Source organism: Nycticebus coucang, chromosome 18 (genome assembly GCF_027406575.1).
Source record: "Nycticebus coucang isolate mNycCou1 chromosome 18, mNycCou1.pri, whole genome shotgun sequence".
Lineage (NCBI taxonomy): Eukaryota > Metazoa > Chordata > Mammalia > Primates > Lorisidae > Nycticebus > Nycticebus coucang.
This window is the reverse complement of record NC_069797.1, coordinates 63,676,732-63,696,300: the sequence shown is the minus strand read 5'-3', so window position 1 is coordinate 63,696,300 and position 19,569 is coordinate 63,676,732. Positions and strand designations below refer to the sequence as shown.

The 19,569-nt window shown below is 42.4% G+C and overlaps 2 protein-coding genes across 8 annotated transcripts in view; one reads left to right on the top strand and one right to left on the bottom strand.

Moving 5' to 3' along the window:
- TANC2 (tetratricopeptide repeat, ankyrin repeat and coiled-coil containing 2) overlaps nucleotides 1-19,569 on the bottom strand; it is a 382,898-nt gene that overhangs the window by 30,001 nt on the left and 333,328 nt on the right. For all 7 annotated transcript variants that reach the window (XM_053567902.1, XM_053567904.1, XM_053567905.1 and 4 more), the window contains 4 exons: nucleotides 17,799-17,921; nucleotides 16,050-16,286; nucleotides 5,336-5,521; nucleotides 4,163-4,256 (listed from right to left, as the gene is read on the bottom strand). In XM_053567902.1, the coding sequence (XP_053423877.1) occupies nucleotides 4,163-4,256; nucleotides 5,336-5,521; nucleotides 16,050-16,286; nucleotides 17,799-17,921 (640 nt within the window). The remainder of the gene's footprint in view (nucleotides 1-4,162; nucleotides 4,257-5,335; nucleotides 5,522-16,049; nucleotides 16,287-17,798; nucleotides 17,922-19,569) is intronic.
- LOC128570188 (eukaryotic translation initiation factor 4E type 2-like) lies at nucleotides 9,554-10,404 on the top strand. The gene has a single exon (XM_053569145.1). The coding sequence runs from the start codon at nucleotides 9,554-9,556 to the stop codon at nucleotides 10,208-10,210; it is 657 nt and encodes a 218-aa protein (XP_053425120.1). The 3' UTR covers nucleotides 10,211-10,404.

Below are 19,569 nucleotides of genomic sequence, written 5' to 3'. Positions count from 1 at the left end.
TCAAGTGATCCTCTTGCCTCAGCCTCTCGAGTAGCGGGGACTATAGGTGCCGGCCAGAACACCCAGCTATTTTTTGATATGGGGTCTTGCTCTGGCTCAGCCTGGTCTGGAATTCCTGAGCTCAAGCAGTCCACCCATCTCAGCCTCCTAGGATTACAGGCATGAGCCACTGTACTGGCCTATTGTACACTTTAAAACACGAAATATTTTTTTTTTTTTGTAGAGACAGAGTCTCACTTTATGGCCCTCGGTAGAGTGCCATGGCTTCACACAGCTCACAGCAACCTCCAACTCCTGGGCTTAAGCGATTCTCTTGCCTCAGCCTCCCGAGCAGCTGGGACTACAGGCGCCCGCCACAATGCCCGGCTATTTTTTGGTTGCAGTTTGGCCGGGGCCGGGTTCAAACCCGCCATCCTCGGCATATGGGGCCGGCGCCTTACCGACTGAGCCACAGGCGCCGCCCAAAACATGAAATATTTTTAAAATCCTGAGGCCATAAGGTGTTATTACTAGTTAAGAAATTTGTATTATTGGGCGGTGCCTGTGGCTCAGTGAGTAGGGCGCCAGCCCCATATACCAAAGGTGGTGGGTTCAAACCCAGCCCCGGCCAAACTGCAACAAAAAAATAGCCGGGCGTTGTGGCGGGCACCTGTAGTCCCAGCTACTCGGGAGGCTGAGGCAAGAGAATCATGTAAGCCCAAGAGCTGGAGGTTGCTGTGAGCCGTGTGACACCATGTCACTCTACCCAGGGCGGTAAAGTGAGACTCTGTCTCTACCAAAAAAAAAAAAAAAAAAAAAAAAGAAATTTGTATTACTAAAATAAGACCTCTATTTAGTTCACATCCTTCTTGAATTTCATTTTTAGGATTTCTTTCAAGTATAGTACTAGAATGTGTTTGATGTAAGACTATTAGTCTTGGGCTGAGCACTGGCTCACGCCTGTAATCCCAGCACTTGGGAGGCTGAGGTGGGTGGACTGCCTGATTCACAAGTTCAAGACCAGCCTGAGCAAGAGCAAGACTCTGTCTCTAAAAAATAGCCAGGCATTGTGGTGGGCTCCTATAATCCCAGCTACTTGGGAGGCTGAGGCAAGAGGATTGCTTGAACCCATGAGTTTAAAGTTGCTGTGAGCTAAAATACCATGGCACTCTACTGAGGGTAACCAAGTGAGACTCAGTCTCAAAAAAAAAAAAAAGACTATTAGTCTTCTAATTTCTATCCATTATCACCAGGGGGCCATAACTGTCTTTGCTGCTCCGGGTGGTTATATGCCTGTGCCCTTGGAAGGGAGTTGGGAGATAATAGCAACACTCTGTTGGGGAAGGTTACACTGATAGAAGTAAAACAACATGTCCCTTCTGCAGCTCTGGGTCACATATGCAACTCCAGGATTGCTGATGTCCTGGCCAGTCCCTTCCCCTCTGGCTGTCCTCTGGCTTCCCTCAGGGTGGGGTTAAAGAGACAGCAGCTGTTTCCAGCTGCATGCTTTCTTTTAATCTGTCATGGACTCTTAAGCTGCAGCTGCCTGGCATCTGCTTCCTCTGGCTTTTACAGAAGGAGGAACTGTTTTGAGAAATAAATTCCTGAGCTTTGGACCATTCCACATGATGTTTAAAAAGTTGTGAAACATACATAAGATTTTGTTATGAGAAAAAAAATCACAATTTATCATTATTAATTTTAAATGAGTTCAGGAATCTTGTCTTTTTAGTAACATTGTTACCCTAACCAAATGCATACTCTTCTGGTTTATATTTTCCCTAAATTGGCCATCTTAATATTGGTCTACTTCTCCTGGAAAATATGACACATATCTGTGGTTACTCTACAGTTTTTACTGCCCTAGTTTCATAAAAACACATCAAAGATTACTAATATTTCTCTAGATGCTCCAGTTTAGACTTGGAGGGAAGACAACAATCATTTCTTGCAAAGGCCACAAGGAAGAGGCTTCTCTTTGCATAGAAGTACCAAAAGATACAGAAGTGCTTTGCTATAAACCAAGAGGAACTGATGAGTTGGGTCTTATAGGGTAGTACCTTCACTGTGCATCCAAATAGCAACTTTACTACAACAAATAAAACTCAGTTAAGCCATATTTTAACAAAAATTTAACATCCTGGTTTACAGATACGGGTGAAAAGAGCCTTTTTTTTTTTTGACAGAGTCTCACTCTGTTGCTCAGGCGAGAGTGCTGTGGCCTTAGCATAGCACACAGCAACCTTAAACCCCTGGGTTCAAGTGATTCTTCTGCCTCTGCCTCCCAAGTAGCTGGGAGTACAGGAGCTCACCACCAGGTCTGGCTAATTTTTTCTGTTTTTAGTAGAGACAGGTCTCACTCTTGCTCAGACACTTAACTCCTGAGTACAAGTGATCTTCTGTCTTGGCCTCCCAGAGTGCTAGGAATATAAGCATGAGCTACCGTGCCTTGCTGGAAAGAATTATTTTGATGGGAGAAATCTTTGTTCCTAAATTACTATAAGGATCACATAAAAAAAGACATACTTGAATATCCACCTGCAAGGTGCTCAGTGGAATCAAAGATGGATCCAAGTCCACAAACAGACTTGCAGCACTGGCTAGTGTTTTTTCACCAGCCTTGTCATCTTATCCCCCTTCTTTCCAACAACTTTATGTCTGTGGCTTTAGATTTCAAAATAGTTAAGTTTGGGAGAACCATGGGGTTACATAGGGTGTCTTAGAGAAAAGAGGAAGTCTTAAAACAGGCATGTGGCTAGTGAGTAGACAGAATGGTCTAACTACTTCAGAAAGAAAGGACAAATTGGATGTGAAGAACAAAAGTGACAGTTAAAAATATAACTGAATTTAAGTCCTTCTAAAATTAGGTGAATAAATTATTTTATTTTATTTTATTTTTGAGACAGAGCCTCAAGCTGTCGCCCTGGGTAGAGTGCCGTAGCATCACAGCTCACAGCAACCTCCAACTCCTGGGCTCAAGCGATTCTCCTGCCTCAGCCTCCCAAGTAGCTGGGACTACAGGTGCCTGCCACAATGCCCGGCTATTTTTTTTTTTTTTTGGTTGCAGCCATCATTGTTGTTTGGCAGGCCCGGGCTGGATTCGAACCTGCCAGCTCAGGTGTATGTGGCTGGTGCCTCAGCCGCTTGACCCACACGCGCCGAGCCGAATAAATTATTTTTTAAGTGATAATACTAAAGGAATATTAGCACCTTATTCTCATTTTTTTTTTTTTTTTTTGCAGCTTTTGGCGGGGCTAGGTTTGAACCCGCCACCTCTGGCATATGGGGCTGGTGCCCCACCCCTTTGAGCCACAGGCGCCGCCCCACCTAATTCTCATTTTATTATATAACCTCTTAAGAGGGCTTGGTGCCTGTAGCTCAAGCGGCTAAGATGCCAGCTACATATACCAGAGCTGGCGGGTTCGAATCCAGCCTGGGCCTGCCAAACAACGATGACAACTACAACTAAAAAATAGCTGGGTGTTGTGGCGGGTGCCTGTGGTCCCAACTACTTGGGAGGCTGAGGCAAGAGAATTGCTTAAACCCAGGAGTTGGAGGTTGCTGTGAGCTGTGATACCATAGCACTCTACCCAGGGCAACCGGTTGAGGCTCTGTCTCAAAAAAAAAAAAACCCAAAAAACCTCTTAAAAGGATGTAATTGAACAACAGGCAATGGCCTATAGATTTAAAAAGTTGAACATTTAAATGGTAAAGGGAGCAAACTCCCCAGAAGTTTATATTCTGGATTACACATCCCAGGATACTTGCTTGAGCACTCATGTTAGCTTGCTTTGTAGCTATGAACTTCCCTGCATTGTTGAGATGTCATTATAATGACTGGGAGATGAAATTAGTCCATTGTAAAACATTGTTCAAATCTATCCATTTAAATGATTTGTTGCATTAAAATCATTTTAGAAGGTGCTATTACCTTAGTAGTAAGAAGAAAGTAAATGCTGTAACACTGATGAAAGCATTAAAATTCTGATTTGAAGATTTGAAAAAAAAAAGGAAAAGGGAAATTGCTTGACTTTTTGTTTTGGCTGAATTGTTCCCAATACAAAAGCCATAAGACAGAAGACTGCCAAAGGTATATCAGGAAAATGTAAGGGTATGAGACACAGGGAGTCCACACGAATACAACACGTTCACGAGAGAAGACAGCAATGTCCATGAACAGTACCTGTCTCTCCCCAGAGACTGTCGAAGCTGTTGATCTGGGCACGTTCTACTTCCTCTTCATCTTTTTCTGGAAGATCAAGTAGGTAGGAGACAATCTGAAACGAGAAGTTGTGTCAGTTCAAACTTCAGGTGGAAGACTATGCTACTGATGCCAGCCTGTGAGATTCAGAAGATACCTGGATGACCCAAGTATTACTAGATCTCTTGCACACAAAAGGAATCGGGACTGACTTTCTTGGCAGAGAAACCTAGAGCTGTCACAATGAGCATTTGTCCTATCAGGTACATGTTTCTCCAGAACACAGTTCATATACACAGCAAATGATTAAAGCCTGTATTTCTTCAGAGTAGAGACATTATCTGAGACTAGTATACAGAGCATGACCCCTAAAAACAAAAGTGAAAGCTCTGCTTCCAGTAATTTGACTGTATAAAAGAATTTATTAACTTCATTTTACTTATGGGAAACTAAGGTTCTAAGAGATTAGGCAAATTGCCCAAGGTCTCTAGAGCTAATGAGCATCAAAGCTGATGCTCTAAATCTGGTCCTTCTGAGATTCTGAATGTTTTGCTCTTCCCATGCCGCCTTGTCTAACCAGGTGACTGCAGGTCAAAAATTAATCCCTGTGAGCCTTCATGTCATTGTCTGTCAAATAGGGGTAGAAACATGGGAGAGAATTAGATTAGATTAATTCCACAATTTTTTTCCAACTCTCATGTTCCTATACCTATAATTTCAGGGACATCAGCATTAGAGTAGTCAAGTGCTTTGTGGTATTTAATATCCTTATTATTCAGAGCAGCTATCAAAAATTCATATTAATTTGGCTGGTAATTTTGTCTTTTTTTTTTTTTTTTTTGAGACAGAGTCTTAAGCTGTTGCCTGGTAGAGTGCCGTGGTGCCATAGCACACAGCAACCAACCTCGGGCTCAAGCGAACCTCTTGCCTCAGTTTTTCTATTTTTAGTAGAGATGGGGTCTTGCTTTTGCACGGGCTAGTCTAGACCTTGTGAGCTCAAGCAATCCACCTGCCTCGGCCTCCCAGAGTGCTAGGATTACAGATGTGAGCCACTGTGCCCAGCCAGATAATTTTGTCTTAAACAATTCTTTTCTCCTAGTTCCCCAGATTCTTCAATATATACTTTGGAAAATAATCCTATCACCTACTTCTTACCTCAGTGTAACCCATGCTGGCCGCAGCAATGAGGGCCTGTTGGATGGCATGGCTCTTCTTAAATACTCCTTGCTGTTGGCCAGCCATTGTCCAGTCACACTGAATTAAAAACTTGACAACCTCCAGATGACCTCGCAGTGCAGCATGAACCAAAGCACACTGCCCATTCTTATCCAAGTGATCCACCTAGGAGAGAAGACAGAAAAATCTTCGTGAACAAAGATAAATGGTTGTACTTTCAATCTAGTCACATCAGCCCATCATACGTGTCTAGACTTCTAAGATTCATCCTTTCTACTTTTCGAACCAATCGCTGAGCAATTTATTTATTCATTTATTTTTCTGAGACAGAGTCTCAACTTTGTTGCCCTTGGTAGAGTGCTATGGCATCACAGCTCACAGCAACCTCGAACTCTTGGACTTAAGTGATTCTCTTGCCTCAGCCTCCCAAGTAGCTGGGACTACAGGTGCCCACCACAACACTGGGCTATTTTTAGAGATGAGGTCTCACTCTGGCTCAGGCTGGTTTTGAATCTGTGAGCTCAGTGGTCCACCCACCTCGGTTCCCAAGTGCTGTGAGAAACCGCGCCTGGCCCATTGAGAAATTTAAAAGGTATTCTACTCAGACTAAATCAATACTGAGCTATGTCTCTGCTAGATGTCTCTCTGGAGAGAACTTCTTTTCCCTAGAAAAGATTAGGCTTTTGTTTTCACACTAAAGAAAAATAAAAAACAAAACTTCCAACTTGAGCTTTATTTTCCTGAGGTACTTTCTCCTTTGTCCTCAAATAATTCTTTTCATACCAAGATTTGAGAGACTCATAGCTCTGTTGGAACCCCCCCCCATAAAAAAAATTCTTTGAAATCATAAAAGGGAAGACAAAACATTTGAAGCTGTAATTTTTTGCTATTCCAAAGAAGCAAAATATCTCATATCATGAATCACTCATTTGACCACCAAGGTTTGTCAATGTCTATTTCTCTCTTCCAACGACAGGACAGAATCTCAAAGCTCTAGCCAAAATGGTTAGAGGTACTTGGAGCTCAATGCTAGCCCAAGCACCAATAATAGTTTTTTTTGTAGAGACAGAGTTTCACTTTATTGCCCTTGGTAGAGTGCCGTGGCGTCACACAGCTCACAGCAACCTCCAGCTCCTGGGCTTAGGCGATTCTCCTGCCTCAGCCTCCCGAGTAGCTGGGACTACAGGCGCCCGCCACAACGCCCGGCTATTTAATGTCTTCCACACACGTCTATTTTTTTATTCCAGTTTGGCCGGGGCTGGGTTTGAACCCGTCACCCTCGGCATATGGGGCCGGTGCCCTACTCACTGAGCCATAGGCGCCGCCCAGTAGTTTTTATAATTGCAGTGTTGGGCTCGGTGCCTGTAGCTCAGCAGCTAGGGTGCCGGCCACATACACTGGGGCTGGTGGGTTTGAACCCAGCCCAGGCCTGCCAAACAACAATAACAACTACGACAAAAAAAAAAAAAAAATAGCTGGGTTGTGGCAGGAGCCTGTAGTTCCAGCTATGTGGGAGGCTGAGGTAAGAGAATCGCTTAAGCCCAAGAGTTTGAGGTTGCTGTGAGCTGTGACACACAGCACCCTACCAAAGGTGACATAGTGGCCTGGCACTTAAAGCTCAAGTGGCTAAGGTGCCAGCTACATACACCAGTGCTGGCGGGTTTGAATCTAGCCCATGCCTGCCAAACAACAATGACAACTACAACCAAAAAATAGCCAGGTGTTGTGGTGGGCGCCTGTAGTCCCAGCTACTAGGGAGGCTGAGGCAGGAGAATCGCTTGAGCCCAGGAGTTGGAGGTTGCTATGAACTGTTATGCTATGGCACTCTACCCAGGGTGACAGCTTGAGGCTCTGTCTCAAAAAACAAACAAACAAGCAAAAAACCCAAAGGCGACAGTGAGACTCTGCTTCAAAAAAAATAAAATAAAAAAAAAATATATAATTGCAGTGTTGGTTGTAAGTTTAGGCTGAAAGAAGCAACTTATTAAGATCAATCTACCAGGGCGGCACCTATGGCTCAAGGAGTAGGGCGCCCGTCCCACATGCCGGAGGTGGCGGGTTCAAACCCAGCCCCGGCCAAAAACCACAAAAAAAAAAAAAAAAAAAGATCAATCTACCAGAAGGATCTTAGTCATAAGTTTTAATAGATAAGCAGTTACTTCTGGTAGGTAGGTGGTTGGCTTGAGGTTTAGAGCACTTAGAAGCTCTCTTCTGGTTCTTCCGTTGACTTTAGTTCCACCTAGTCATACACATAATTTTTTTTTTTTGTGGCTGAGTCTCACTTTGTCACCCTTGGTAGAGTGCTGTGGTGTTACAGCTCACAGCAACCTCAAACTCTTGGGCTCGAGGGATTCTCTTGCCTCAGCCTCCCAAGTAGCTGGGACTACAGGTGCCCTCCACAACAGCCAGTTATTTTTTTTATTTTTTATTTTTTTTGTAGAGACAGAGTCTCACTTTATGGCTCTCGGTAGAGTGCCGTGGCCTCACACAGCTCACAGCAACCTCTAACTCTTGGGCTTATGCGATTCTCTTGCCTCAGCCTCCCGAGCAGCTGGGACTACAGGCGCCCGCCACAACGCCCGGCTACTTTTTGGTTGCAGTTTGGCCGGGGCTGGGTTTGAACCCGCCACCCTCGGCATACGGGGCCGGCGCCCTACTCACTGAGCCACAGGCGCCGCCCCAGCCAGTTATTTTTAATGACAAGGTCTTGCTCTGGCTTAGGCTGGTCTTGAACCTGTGAGCTCAGGTGATCCGCCCGCCTCGGCCTCCCAGAGGGCTAGGATTATAGGCATGAGCCACTGCGCCCAGCCCACATAATGAATATTTACTGAATGTCTAGTATGTGCAAGGTACCATTTAGCATAAGAAGGTGAAATAGATTGTAACATACAGATTCTGCTCTCAAGTACTTTTGAATAAGATAGGGGAAATGTGAGCAATGTGACAAAAACATTGGTGTATATAATAAATGTCATAAGGTAAATAAACACACAATAAAACTTCAAAGGAAGGAAAAATTAGCTCCCAGCTAGAATCAGGAATGGATTGTGAGGTAAACGTCTATCTGAACTGGCTGAAATTTATTCTACTTTTTGTAAGGGTCGGATACCTGAAGGGGAAGTTTAAATTCTAAGGTTGAGAAGGTCTTCTGGGACCAGAGCATGGATATTTTTGAATGCTAGGCTATCTGGTTTGAATTTTAATCAGTAGGTGGTAAAGTCATTAAGAATGCTCATGCTCAGAACTTTATTTCCAAAAACTAAGGGGACAGATAAAAGAAACCATAGCTCCATGAAGAAACGGTTGATTCTAGGGGTTGAACAGTAAAACTGAGTCTTAAGACAGAGTATCTTGTAGTGCCAGAGAGTAGGAAATTCTCAAAAAATAATAAGAGAAAGAAGAAAGCACACAGAAACCAACTTGGAAGAGTTCCCAATAGCCAGATTGAGGGTAATTTGTGTAACGAAATAAATAATAATGATAAATTTCTTATAGAATTAATATCTAGGACTCCATAATGATATAAATAAATACATGGAAGAGAAGGGACTTTTCCTTACAGTAAAATTCCAATTAAAGTTTGTTGAAAGAATGATGGAACTGGAAAATCACACAACAAAGCAATAATTATTACAGCAAGAATCACTGATGGATCCTAAAAATCAGTGGACAAAAATATGATGAAAAATAGAATATCTATCTGCCTGGTCTCAAATCATCTCCCTAAAAGATACTTCTTAATCACAAAGGGAAAAACAGTAACTTCAGAGTTAAGACATGTGAAGACACTACCTTAACCAATTTACTGGATTTAACATCACAGACATATCAATATCACATACCTCAAGTGCTACACTTAACAACAATTAAGTTGTTGCACAGCATTGTCCTGTGGTATTCTTTTTTGTTGTTGTTGTTGCTGCAGTTTGGCCGGGGCCAGGTTTGAACCCACCCCCCTCGGTATATGGGGCCGGCGCCCTACTCACTGAGCTACAGGCGCTGCCCTGGCCACTGGTATTCTTGGTAAACATATATATGCTCAACTTAATCATGAGAAAACATCAGACAAACTAAAATTGAAAAACAGTCAACAAAACACCTGCCAGTAGCCAGTATTCTTCAAAATTGTCAAATCATAAAAAACAAAGACAGACTGAGGAACTCTCACACATTGGAGAGGGCACAACATTAAATATAATGCAAGAGGGCAGTGGCGGGGAGAGGATAAACAAGTTCAACGCCTTGAAAGATGATGACAGTGGGGCCCATGATCAGAATGAAGAAAACAGCACAAAGAAAGATGGTGAGAAAGAAAAAACGGAACGAGACAAGAATCAGAACAGCAGCAAAAGGCAGGCTGTTGTCCCTGGACCAGCAGAGCACCCCCTGCAATACAACTACACACGCTGGTATTCCAGGAGAACCCCCGGCCGTCCTACCAGCTCACAAAGCTATGAACAGAATATCAAACAGATTGATACCTCTGCCTCTGTGGAGCAGTTCTGGAGGTTTTATAGCCACATGGATGATGCAAATAAAAATGGTGGCAAGTGGATTATTCGGTTGCGAAAGGGCTTGGCCTCCCGATGCTGGGAGAATCTCATCCTGGCCATGTTGGGGGAACAGTTCATGGTGGGAGAGGAGATCTGTGGGGCTGTGGTCTCTGTCCGCTTTCAGGAGGACATTATTTCAATATGGAATAAGACTGCCAGCGACCAAGCAACCACAGCCCAAATCCGGGATACGCTTCGGCGAGTGCTTAACCTACCTCCCAACACCATTATGGAATACAAAACTCACACCAACAGCATCAAGGACAATTCAAGCTTTCAAAATACAAAAATCACATTGTGAAGTACACAAGCTGGCAATAATCCTTTTCTGTGTGTGTGTGTTTGTCCGAAATGGATGGGAGGCCTCCAGCCACTCCTTCCATCTGCTCACTGAAGGGACATCCCTGAGCCGTGTGCTCCCCTTTTGCACTCATTCCTGGAGGACGGATTCCGCTGGACACCCTCCAGCGTCGCTGACTTTATAAAGCGGAAAAACAGCAAACGTGACTTTGTAATAGACATTGTTTTTTAATGGGGTTCTATGGGGAGAGTTCAGCCTTCTGTTTTGCTGTGTGCTGTCCAGATGCCTCCTGGGCATCCCCATGTGCTCTTCTCATGCTGTACAAAGGGCATCGTGACCATGTACTTGTACATGCCAGAGCTGGCGATGAGAGATACCAGTATTATGAATGTCTGTGCATACAGGAAAAGCTTTTGTTGGAGAGTCCCAGAATAGCCGTAAATGCTCTCGTCTAGCTCTGCCATTAAATTATTGGGACATTTTGTTTCTTTCTCTCCCCTCTTCCCCAAGCACACCACTTTGTGAAGCTGTTACTGATGTATCATCTCCCGCCTTATGCCCTCCAGTCTTCCCTCCTAAGGGACTCTCTCCTTCTTAGGCACTCCTGCACTTAGGATTGGAGTCCAGTGAGTCATTCTGGTTTCAGTGAGGCAGCTTAGAGGGAATGCCGTGGTAATGAAACTAGAGTAGAATCCTGTTTAACTAGGAGCTAGCTTATTAACGTAGGCTCCAAGTGTAGGATTTGGAGCAGAGGGCAATGACTGAGATTATTTTCCCTGATGAGCAGGGCTGATGTGTTAAGCCTATTTCTGTAGGTTCTTCATGCCCCTCATTGAGGAAGGGAAGTAAAGCTGGTTATTGCCAGGCCTGTTAGTACTTAATATGTAAATTCTATGATCCTGAAACTGAGACAGCTGAAGGAAGGGTGACCTTGCTGGATGGCTTTATTTGCATGACTGTGCCTGTCTGCAGTGGTTGGAAAACCCTACTTTCAGCCCTCATCACTTGGTATGTATGTTAGCAAATGTGTGCTGGTCCATGATGCCCAGACAGAAACCTTGAGGGCTACTGCAGGCATGCTTTGAAAATGACCCAGTCACTTATCAGGGAGGCCGGGCAGTCTGACTCCAGAAGGAGTGAAGTCAGGTCAAAAGAGCACCTAGGATTCAAATAAATAATGAATCAGAGTTTTACAGCAACCTCTTTGTGTCTTACTTGGCTCTTGTGAGCAAAGATTGCAGTACCTTAAATTAAGGCCTCTCCTTAAAACATATCCTTGAATGCTAGGGGGTCCTTGGCAACCTGGCTTTGGAGAAATCCTATGAGAATGACAAACATTTCCTTATTGTATTTATATTACTCTCTTCCTACTTTCCAACTCCTGAACACCGTCTAACTACCGCTGTTTTGGCATATTTTTTCCTGAAAGAACAGGGGAGTTCAGGGATGAAAAGGGAGGTGCTTCCATTACAGGTGAAGTTAGATCAGGTAAGATCTAGCAGTGATTTAAACTCCAGGAACATGAAGAATGCAATCTGGTGTCCAGACAGTTGTGAAGGGCTCAGGCAAATATAGGAGCAACATCCGCTACAGTGGGGAGCAAAGGCTGCCTTCTGAGATTTGTCTAAACTCCAAGGTGGTCTTTACTTTTGCCTAAACTCATATTTGCCATGAAAATTCCAAAGAGAGCAGACATTTGGATTTGCCCTCTTTGGGGCATCTACCTAACTGTTGCGTGTACGCGGAAGAAGGTGCGGGTGTGTCCAGCGTGCTTAGAAGTGAGGGTCTGGTCAGGCCTAATGGTTATATGTTGTCTGTCGTTCTGCCTTTTTTGTTGTTGCTCAGATTTTTTGTTCTTATGTTTTCTAGAGCTGCTCATGTTTTCCCTTCCTTTTTGTCACTGTAGTATTTAACAGTTCTTTTCCCATCAAAATTATGCTGACCCTCTGCTGGTTAGAACAGGGGGTTCTCCCTATTAGGCAGCATCTTACCTCCAGTGTTTTCCCAGATACTCTGTCTACCAGTCAGTTTATCTAAACCACCTATTTTCCTAAACTGGTTTGAGAAGGCTTTTATTTTGACTCCATGGGCCTGATATGCTGAGATGTGATACAGTTATGGTTATGATATCACCCGTTAAAGACAAAGGGAAAAAAGGCCTGCCAAGGCCAATGTGACCTGTATGCTGGATTGCCACTGGAGAACAGGAAGTCAGTCTCTACTTTGCACAGTTGGGGCTTCTCTCCCCTGACCCCTTTATTGGATTTCATTTGAAATTGGGCCCCCTCCCCTCCAGTGCTCTTCTCCTTGTATCCTTCTGTGTGTGTGTGTGTGTTTTCCCTGTGACACTGGCAGTAGCAATAATTTTCCACCCAGAGAGAAGCTTGTGGTCCACGAAGCTCCAAGAATGAATTTCCAAGTATTTGCCAGTAGAGAAGGAGCAGAGGCTGTGACAAGAGTGTTGCACTTTCAGAGCAATTGTCTATTGCAGTAATAAATGGAAAATATCAGCAAGAAAAAAAAATAAACATAATGCAACATCCTGAATTTGCTCCTGTAATGAAAAGATATTAGTGGGACAACTGGAAAAATTTCAACAAGGTCTGCAGTTAGTAAGATTTTATTAATATTAATCTCTTAGTTTTGATAACTGAACTATGTTACTTAAGCTGTTAAAATTAGAAGCCAGTTAGAGGACATAAGGGAACTCTCTGCGCAATGTTTTTTTGCCTATGGGAGACCCATTTTAATTTACTTACTTTTAGTCTTTTGAACTGACATAATTGTACATATTTATGGTGTTCAATGTGATATTTTGATACATGCATACAATGTGTAATGATCAAATCAGGGTAATTAGCACATCCATCACCTCATTTCTTTGTGTTGGGTCTCTGTACTATTTTTTTAAAGTCTAAAATTATTTCAAAATAAAAGGTTTTAAGAAGCTAAGGGGATGGTGTGTAAAAGATAAGATTAGAATCTGAAAGTTAATTTGTTACACAACAAGATTCTAAGAATAGGAGGAGGGTGACAGTTTGGATAGACAACAAAATAGCTGCTAAAGCTATTTTGAGGATAAGGTTGAGAACAGCTGGCTACTAAATGAGCAGGGAAGGGCAAAGGAGAGGAAGGTATTAAAGATTCCCTAGTTCTAAGAAAAATGGAGGCTATATCAGATTTTAAAAAGCTAGAAAGAGGAGGGCAAAGATATGTGATTTTAGAAGGTTAAATGTGAGGTATCAGTGAGGTATCTGGGCATAACTGCCAAGGAGGTAGTTAGGAATATGAAATCAGAGCTCAAAAAAATTTTTAGGAATAAGCAATTTGAGCTTAAGAGTCACCCAAATGCAGGTAGGAGAACTAGAACCTAGCTGGGTGTGATTCCAAAGCATATGGTTTTAAACCTGAAGCCATGGGCCAAGAGTATGGAGAAGAAAACGAGAGGACAAAATCACAGTGAATACTTGTGTTAGAAGGAAGAGAGAAGAGCAACGGAAGCGAGAGGCAACTAGGACATTAAAGTTCGCTCCTGCCAACACTATGGAGCAGTTCAGGGGGTGAGGAATGAGAAAAAGCGGCTTTATTTGGTGATTGGCAGTCATTAGTGACTTTTCAGAGAGTAGTTCAGTAGAATGCTGCGAGGTTGGGGTAGTATCTTTTTTTGAAGGTTATTCATTAGGTACTGTATGAGATTAAAAATAGACTTCAACTCTTTTTAAAAAGGCTTTCCCTCTTTTAATCCTCACACTGAGTCTATTTTTCCTTTTCATAGGTGAAGAAAGTGAGACTGAGCGAGGTTAAATGATTTAACTAAACCCTCATATAAAGTAAGTGGACACAGGATTTGACCATGTTGTCTTTGATGCCAAGCTTATGATTTTAATAACCTGCCTCCTTTCTCATTCATGGAAGCAAGACCACAAGTGGTTAAGGTTTAATAAGGAAGCTGAGGTAGCAAATAGAGATGACTGTTAGGTCTGGTTTGATAGACATGAAAGGGAAAAGATGGATGGACATGGTGGCTCACGCCTGTAATCCTAGCACTCTGGGAGGCTGGGGTGGGTGGATTGCCTGAGCTTACAGGTTCGAGACCAGCCTGAGCCAGAGTGAGACCTCGTTTCTAAAAATAGCTGGGCATTGTGGCAGACACCTATAGTCCCAGCTACCTGGGAGGTCGAGGCAAGAGAATCACTTGAACCCAAGAGTTTGAGGTTGTTGTGAGCTGTGATGCCACAGCACTCTACTGAGGGGACAAAGTGAAACTCTATCTCCAAAAAAAAGGAAGAAAGAAAGAAAGGAAGGGGAGAGATGAGATGTAGCTTCTGGTAAGCAAAAGAGAGAGAAAGAAATTTTTTTTCTAGTCTAGGGCAGTCATTTGGGTTTCCAGAAACTGAAAAGAAATGTAGTGTGAATTTAGAAAAAGAATGAAATAATATGTGAAACAATGAGCAACATATTGGGATCAAGAATATAGGTGGAGTAGAGGTAGCTGCTTTGAAAAAGAAGGTAAACACTTCCTTCTCTTGATTGTAGGTAAGAGCTGATAGAGTTTTGAGATGGTAGCACATTGATATGAACTCAATCATGGTAATATAGGGCAGAAAAGGTGTGATAGGACCTTAGAAGAGGATAAATGATCTACATATCTGCTCCAGGAAAATAGTAAAAGATGCATAAAATGATGGCTTGGCAGTGTAAGACTGGGCAGCAGGAAGGACCGGGTAAGATCAGAATTTGATTTGACAGCAATAGTAATGAGACCGTTATCTTCCTGTCTCAAAGGTGTCCGTCCCAACAAATCAGATGTTACAAGTCGACACTCACTGCTGTCACATAGAAATCTAAGGCTCCGGGACTTCACTGAGAGTCCAGGTCTCCAATTTCAAAGGAGTAGCAGAAGTCTCATTTTCCTCCCTGGACACCTCAGAATGAAGTCATAGATATTACTTCATTGTGAAACCACTAAAATCCTGAGTATGTTTTTAGGAGTGAAACAAAATACTATGAGGCTGCGATTTTCCCCAGTGCCTTACATTTGTGAGACTTGGCATTTTTCTTTTCACCAATATTTTGAAATAAAGTTCTTTTATACCAGTGGCTCCTGAGACAGAATAAAGCAAATATATTTTGGAAATGTTTTTTCAGAAATGAAATGTACTAACAGAAACACTTCAAGATGCCTTTGGTCAATCTGAGTATAAACAGGGAAAACTTTCTCCTCCCTGTATCTCTAGGGCAGTGGTCTTGGAGGACAGGATGCAGGATGAAGGGGTTTTGTTTTGCTCTTATCTCCACGGCAAACCTTTCTTCTCTACACATGAAAAGCACAGTACGCAGGTGCCATTCAGTTCAGACCTGCCACTGCAACCTCCTTGCTCCCCCACTTCTTCTTTTTGTTAGAAGGGAGCTTGTTCTGAGTTCAGGAGAAAAATTCTAGGTTGTTAGGTAGGGACTTTTTGTGGTTACTGACAAATGCGATTTCCTTAGGACTCTTTTTTTTTTTTTCTTTCAGTTTTTGGCCGGGGCTGGGTTTGAACCACCACCTCCAGCATATGGGGCCTGCGCCCTACTCCTTTGAGCCACAGGCGCCACCCTCCTTAGGACTCTTAAAGGTTTTAGAACTGTGTCCTCATGCAGTATGGACTTGTAGTGGCAAGTGGCAAACACTGGGATGTATGCAGAACTAGTACTTCCTTTGATCTGCTCTCCATCAGGGTACAATGTACTCTATTTAGCTTCATGAAGTAACATGAGAGATAAAAAAAAAAAAAGACTCTGCATTGAAAAGAAAGAAAAAGGGAAGAAAGGAAAAGCAGCAGAGCTGAGCAGGCATTACCTTGGCCCGTTTCTTGCACAGTAGTACCACAATGCTCAGGTACCCTGCTGCTGCGGCATATCCTAGAGGAGTCAGGCCACTTTCAGAAGAGGCATCCACGTTGGCTCCAAACTCTAACAGCAGGGCCACCATTTCTGTATAACCAAGATGAGACTGGACGCATAGAATTGGAGCATTATTTAAAACCTCTGTCCGGTAATTAATATTGGCACCTCCCAAAATGAGCAATCGGCTGACCTAGAAATTAAATAAATATATAGAAATAATAATCAGACAAACATCAGCCACATCTTTTTAGTCATCTTTTTAAAAACCATCTGAGAAGTGGAAGACATTATTCTTAGTAAAGCATCACAAGAATGGAGAAGCATGAATCCTATGTACTCAATTTTGATATGAGGACAATTAATGACAATTAAGGTCACGGTGGGGGTGGGGGAAGGGGAAAGCAGAGGGAGAAAGAAGGAGGGAGGGGTGGGGCCCTTGGTGTGTGCCACACCTTCTGGGGGCAAGACATGATTGCAAGAGGGACTTTACCTAACAAATGCAATCAGTGTAACCTGGCTTATTGTATCCTCAATGAATCCCCAACAATAAAAAAAAGAAAAAGAAAATCATCTGAGACCCTATCACAGTGATCAGTTAACATTTAGTAACTGCTCTATTTTACAATTTTTGTTGGTTCCTTTTCCCTCCGTATCTTTCTCACCTCCCCGTAATAGATTTAGGGGGTCCAAGTGGTTTTGCTTTTTTGTTGTTGTTACATGGATGAACTGAATAATGCCGAAGTCAGGGCTTTTAGTGTATGTGTACCTGTCACCAGAATAGCGTACACTGTACAATATAGGTAATTGTTTATCCCTCCTTCTCTCTCTCCCTTTTTAGTTTCCAATGTCCATTTTACCACTTTGTCCATTATATCACGTTATGACAATATACACCCACTGATTAGCACCCACTTATAAGTGAGGACATCTGTTATTTGTTTTTCCATTCTTAAGATACTTCACTTAGGATAATGGTCTCTGGTTCCATCTAAGTTGCTATAAAAGACAGTATTTCATTTTGTTTTATGGCTGAGTAGTACTCCACAGTGAGTGTGCGTGGGTGTGTGTGCATGTGCACATTGCTGAACGTTGTCTCTACTAAGTGAACTCTTGGTCAGAAAAATTCATACCAAAACAAAGGCTCCCTGAGATCAGTTTACTCTTTAGAATTAGCAGGACCTGATCCATAAGTCAAAGTCAGCTTAGAAAAGGTAGGATGACAACAGGGTTAGTCTTAATTCACAGAATGAAATACAATAATTTATTTTATTTTTTTGAGACAGAGTCTTACTTTTCACCCTTGGTAGAGTATCGTGGCATCACAGCTCACAGCAACCTCAAACTCTTGGGCTTAATCGATTCTCTTGCCTCAGCCTCCCAAGCAGCTGGGACTATGAGCACCCGCCATAACGTCCAGCTATTTTTATTGGTTGTTGTTGCAGTTGTCATTATTGTTTAGCTGGTCTGGGCCGGATTCGAACCCGCCAGCCTTGGGGTATGTGGCTGTCCCTGTAACCACTGTGCTATGGGCGCTGAGCCAAAATGTAACAATTTTAAATGTATTAGATTATCAATAAGAGGTAATAAATAGGAGACAGTCTAAGGCAAGTCAAAGATCAACTAAACGGCCACTCAATACCCTTCTAATTTTATTTTTTTCACATTTAATTCTTTATTCTATTTATAATTTCTTTGCATTTACCTTTATATTTGGAGTGTAAAGATTTCGTAAAGATGCCAGCGCCATGGAAAGACCTTCTGTGCTATAGGAGACCCAGAGACCTTGGAGGATAGAGGATGATACACCAACTTTTTTACTCAAACCCTGAAAAAGAAATAGACAGACAATTAAATTATCCCAGCTAAAAAAGTACCATGAGTGATTAAGTTAGTGACCTCTAGGTTTTTGGTACTAATGAATGAGTGGAGTCTCACTCTAATGATGTCTATGCCCAGCAAAGCCTAGCCACTCATGGGGACAAAGACTACTGCTATAGTAACTTATATTTTCTCTATCTCAGCAGTCTTTAGCTACAGTTCTACTTCCTATATTTCTTTCCTGCTACATCTGGATATAATTTGTTTTTCCATTATCTTTTCTACTAGACTTCTTGAAAAGTCCCTTAAATTCAAATTACTAAAGCACACATGGTTGCAAAGATAAAGCAATGTGATCACTGATTACCAATGCATTTTCTTCTTAAGCATTTTGGAAAACTATGTTTCCTAGCCTCCTTTGCAGTTAGGTGGGCCATGGGACTAAATTTTGGTTAATAAAATTGAGGCAGAAGTAGTAATATGTCATGTCCACGCTTGACCCTCCAAAACCTGCTGCATGTTTCTCCACATTTTCTATTGTTCCTTTTGACTGAAGGCCAGATGAAGAAGATGAAATGTAGAATTCTGAGGTCCAAGATGATTTTATAACTACTATATGGCAGAAGCCTGCCCAAAGATCTGCAGTGCACAGTGATGTAAGAGAAATGAATCTTTGTTGTGTTAAGTTATTGAGATTTTGGCCGGGTGCGGTGGCTTAATGCCTATAAATCCTAGCACTCTGGGATTACAGAGTGCTAATTACATATAGAGTAGAGCTGGAGATCTACTTTTAGATCTTTGAGGATTCTCCATACTTCTCTCTAAAAAGGCTATATTACCCTGTTTTCCCGAAAATAAGACAGTGTCTTATTGTAAGGTGTGCTCCCAAAGATGCGCTAGGTCTTATTTTCAGGGGACGTCTTATCTTTCCTGTAAGTAGGTCTTATTTTCAGAGGATGTCTTATTTTTGGGGAAACAGGGTAGTTTGCAATCCCACCAGCAGTGTAGAAGTGTTCCCTTCTCTCCACATCCATCCCAGCATCTGGTGTTTTGGGACTTTGTGATGTGGGCTAATCTTGCTGGGGTTAGGTGATATCTTAGAGTGGTTTTGATTTGCATTTCTCTGAGGATGAAAGACAATTAGCATTTTTTCATGTGTTTCTTGGCCATTTGTCCGTCATCCTTGGAGAAGTTTCTGTTCAAATCTCTTGCCCACTTATACAGAGGGTTGTTTGTACTTTTCTTAATGTTTGAGTTCTCTGTAGATTTTAGTTATCAGGCTTTTGTCAGATTCATAACATGCAAAAATCTTCTCTCATTCTGAGGGCTGTTTGCTCTGTTTGTGGTACTCTTAGCTGTGGAAAAACTTTTTAGCTTGATCAAGTCCCAGTTATTTATTTTTGGTGTTGCTGCGATTGTTAGGGGGGGCTTTCTCATAAAGTTTTTTCCCAGGCCAATATCTTCAAGTGTTTTCCCCACACTCTCTTCTAGAATTTTTTATTGTTTCGTGTCTTAAATTTAAATCTATCTTACAAGAATCAACTTTTGTCAAAGGTGAGAGACGTTGGTCCAGTTTCAGTCTTCTGCATGTGGATAACCAGTTCTCCAACACCATTTGTTAAATAAGGATTCTTCTCCCCATGGCATGCTTTTGT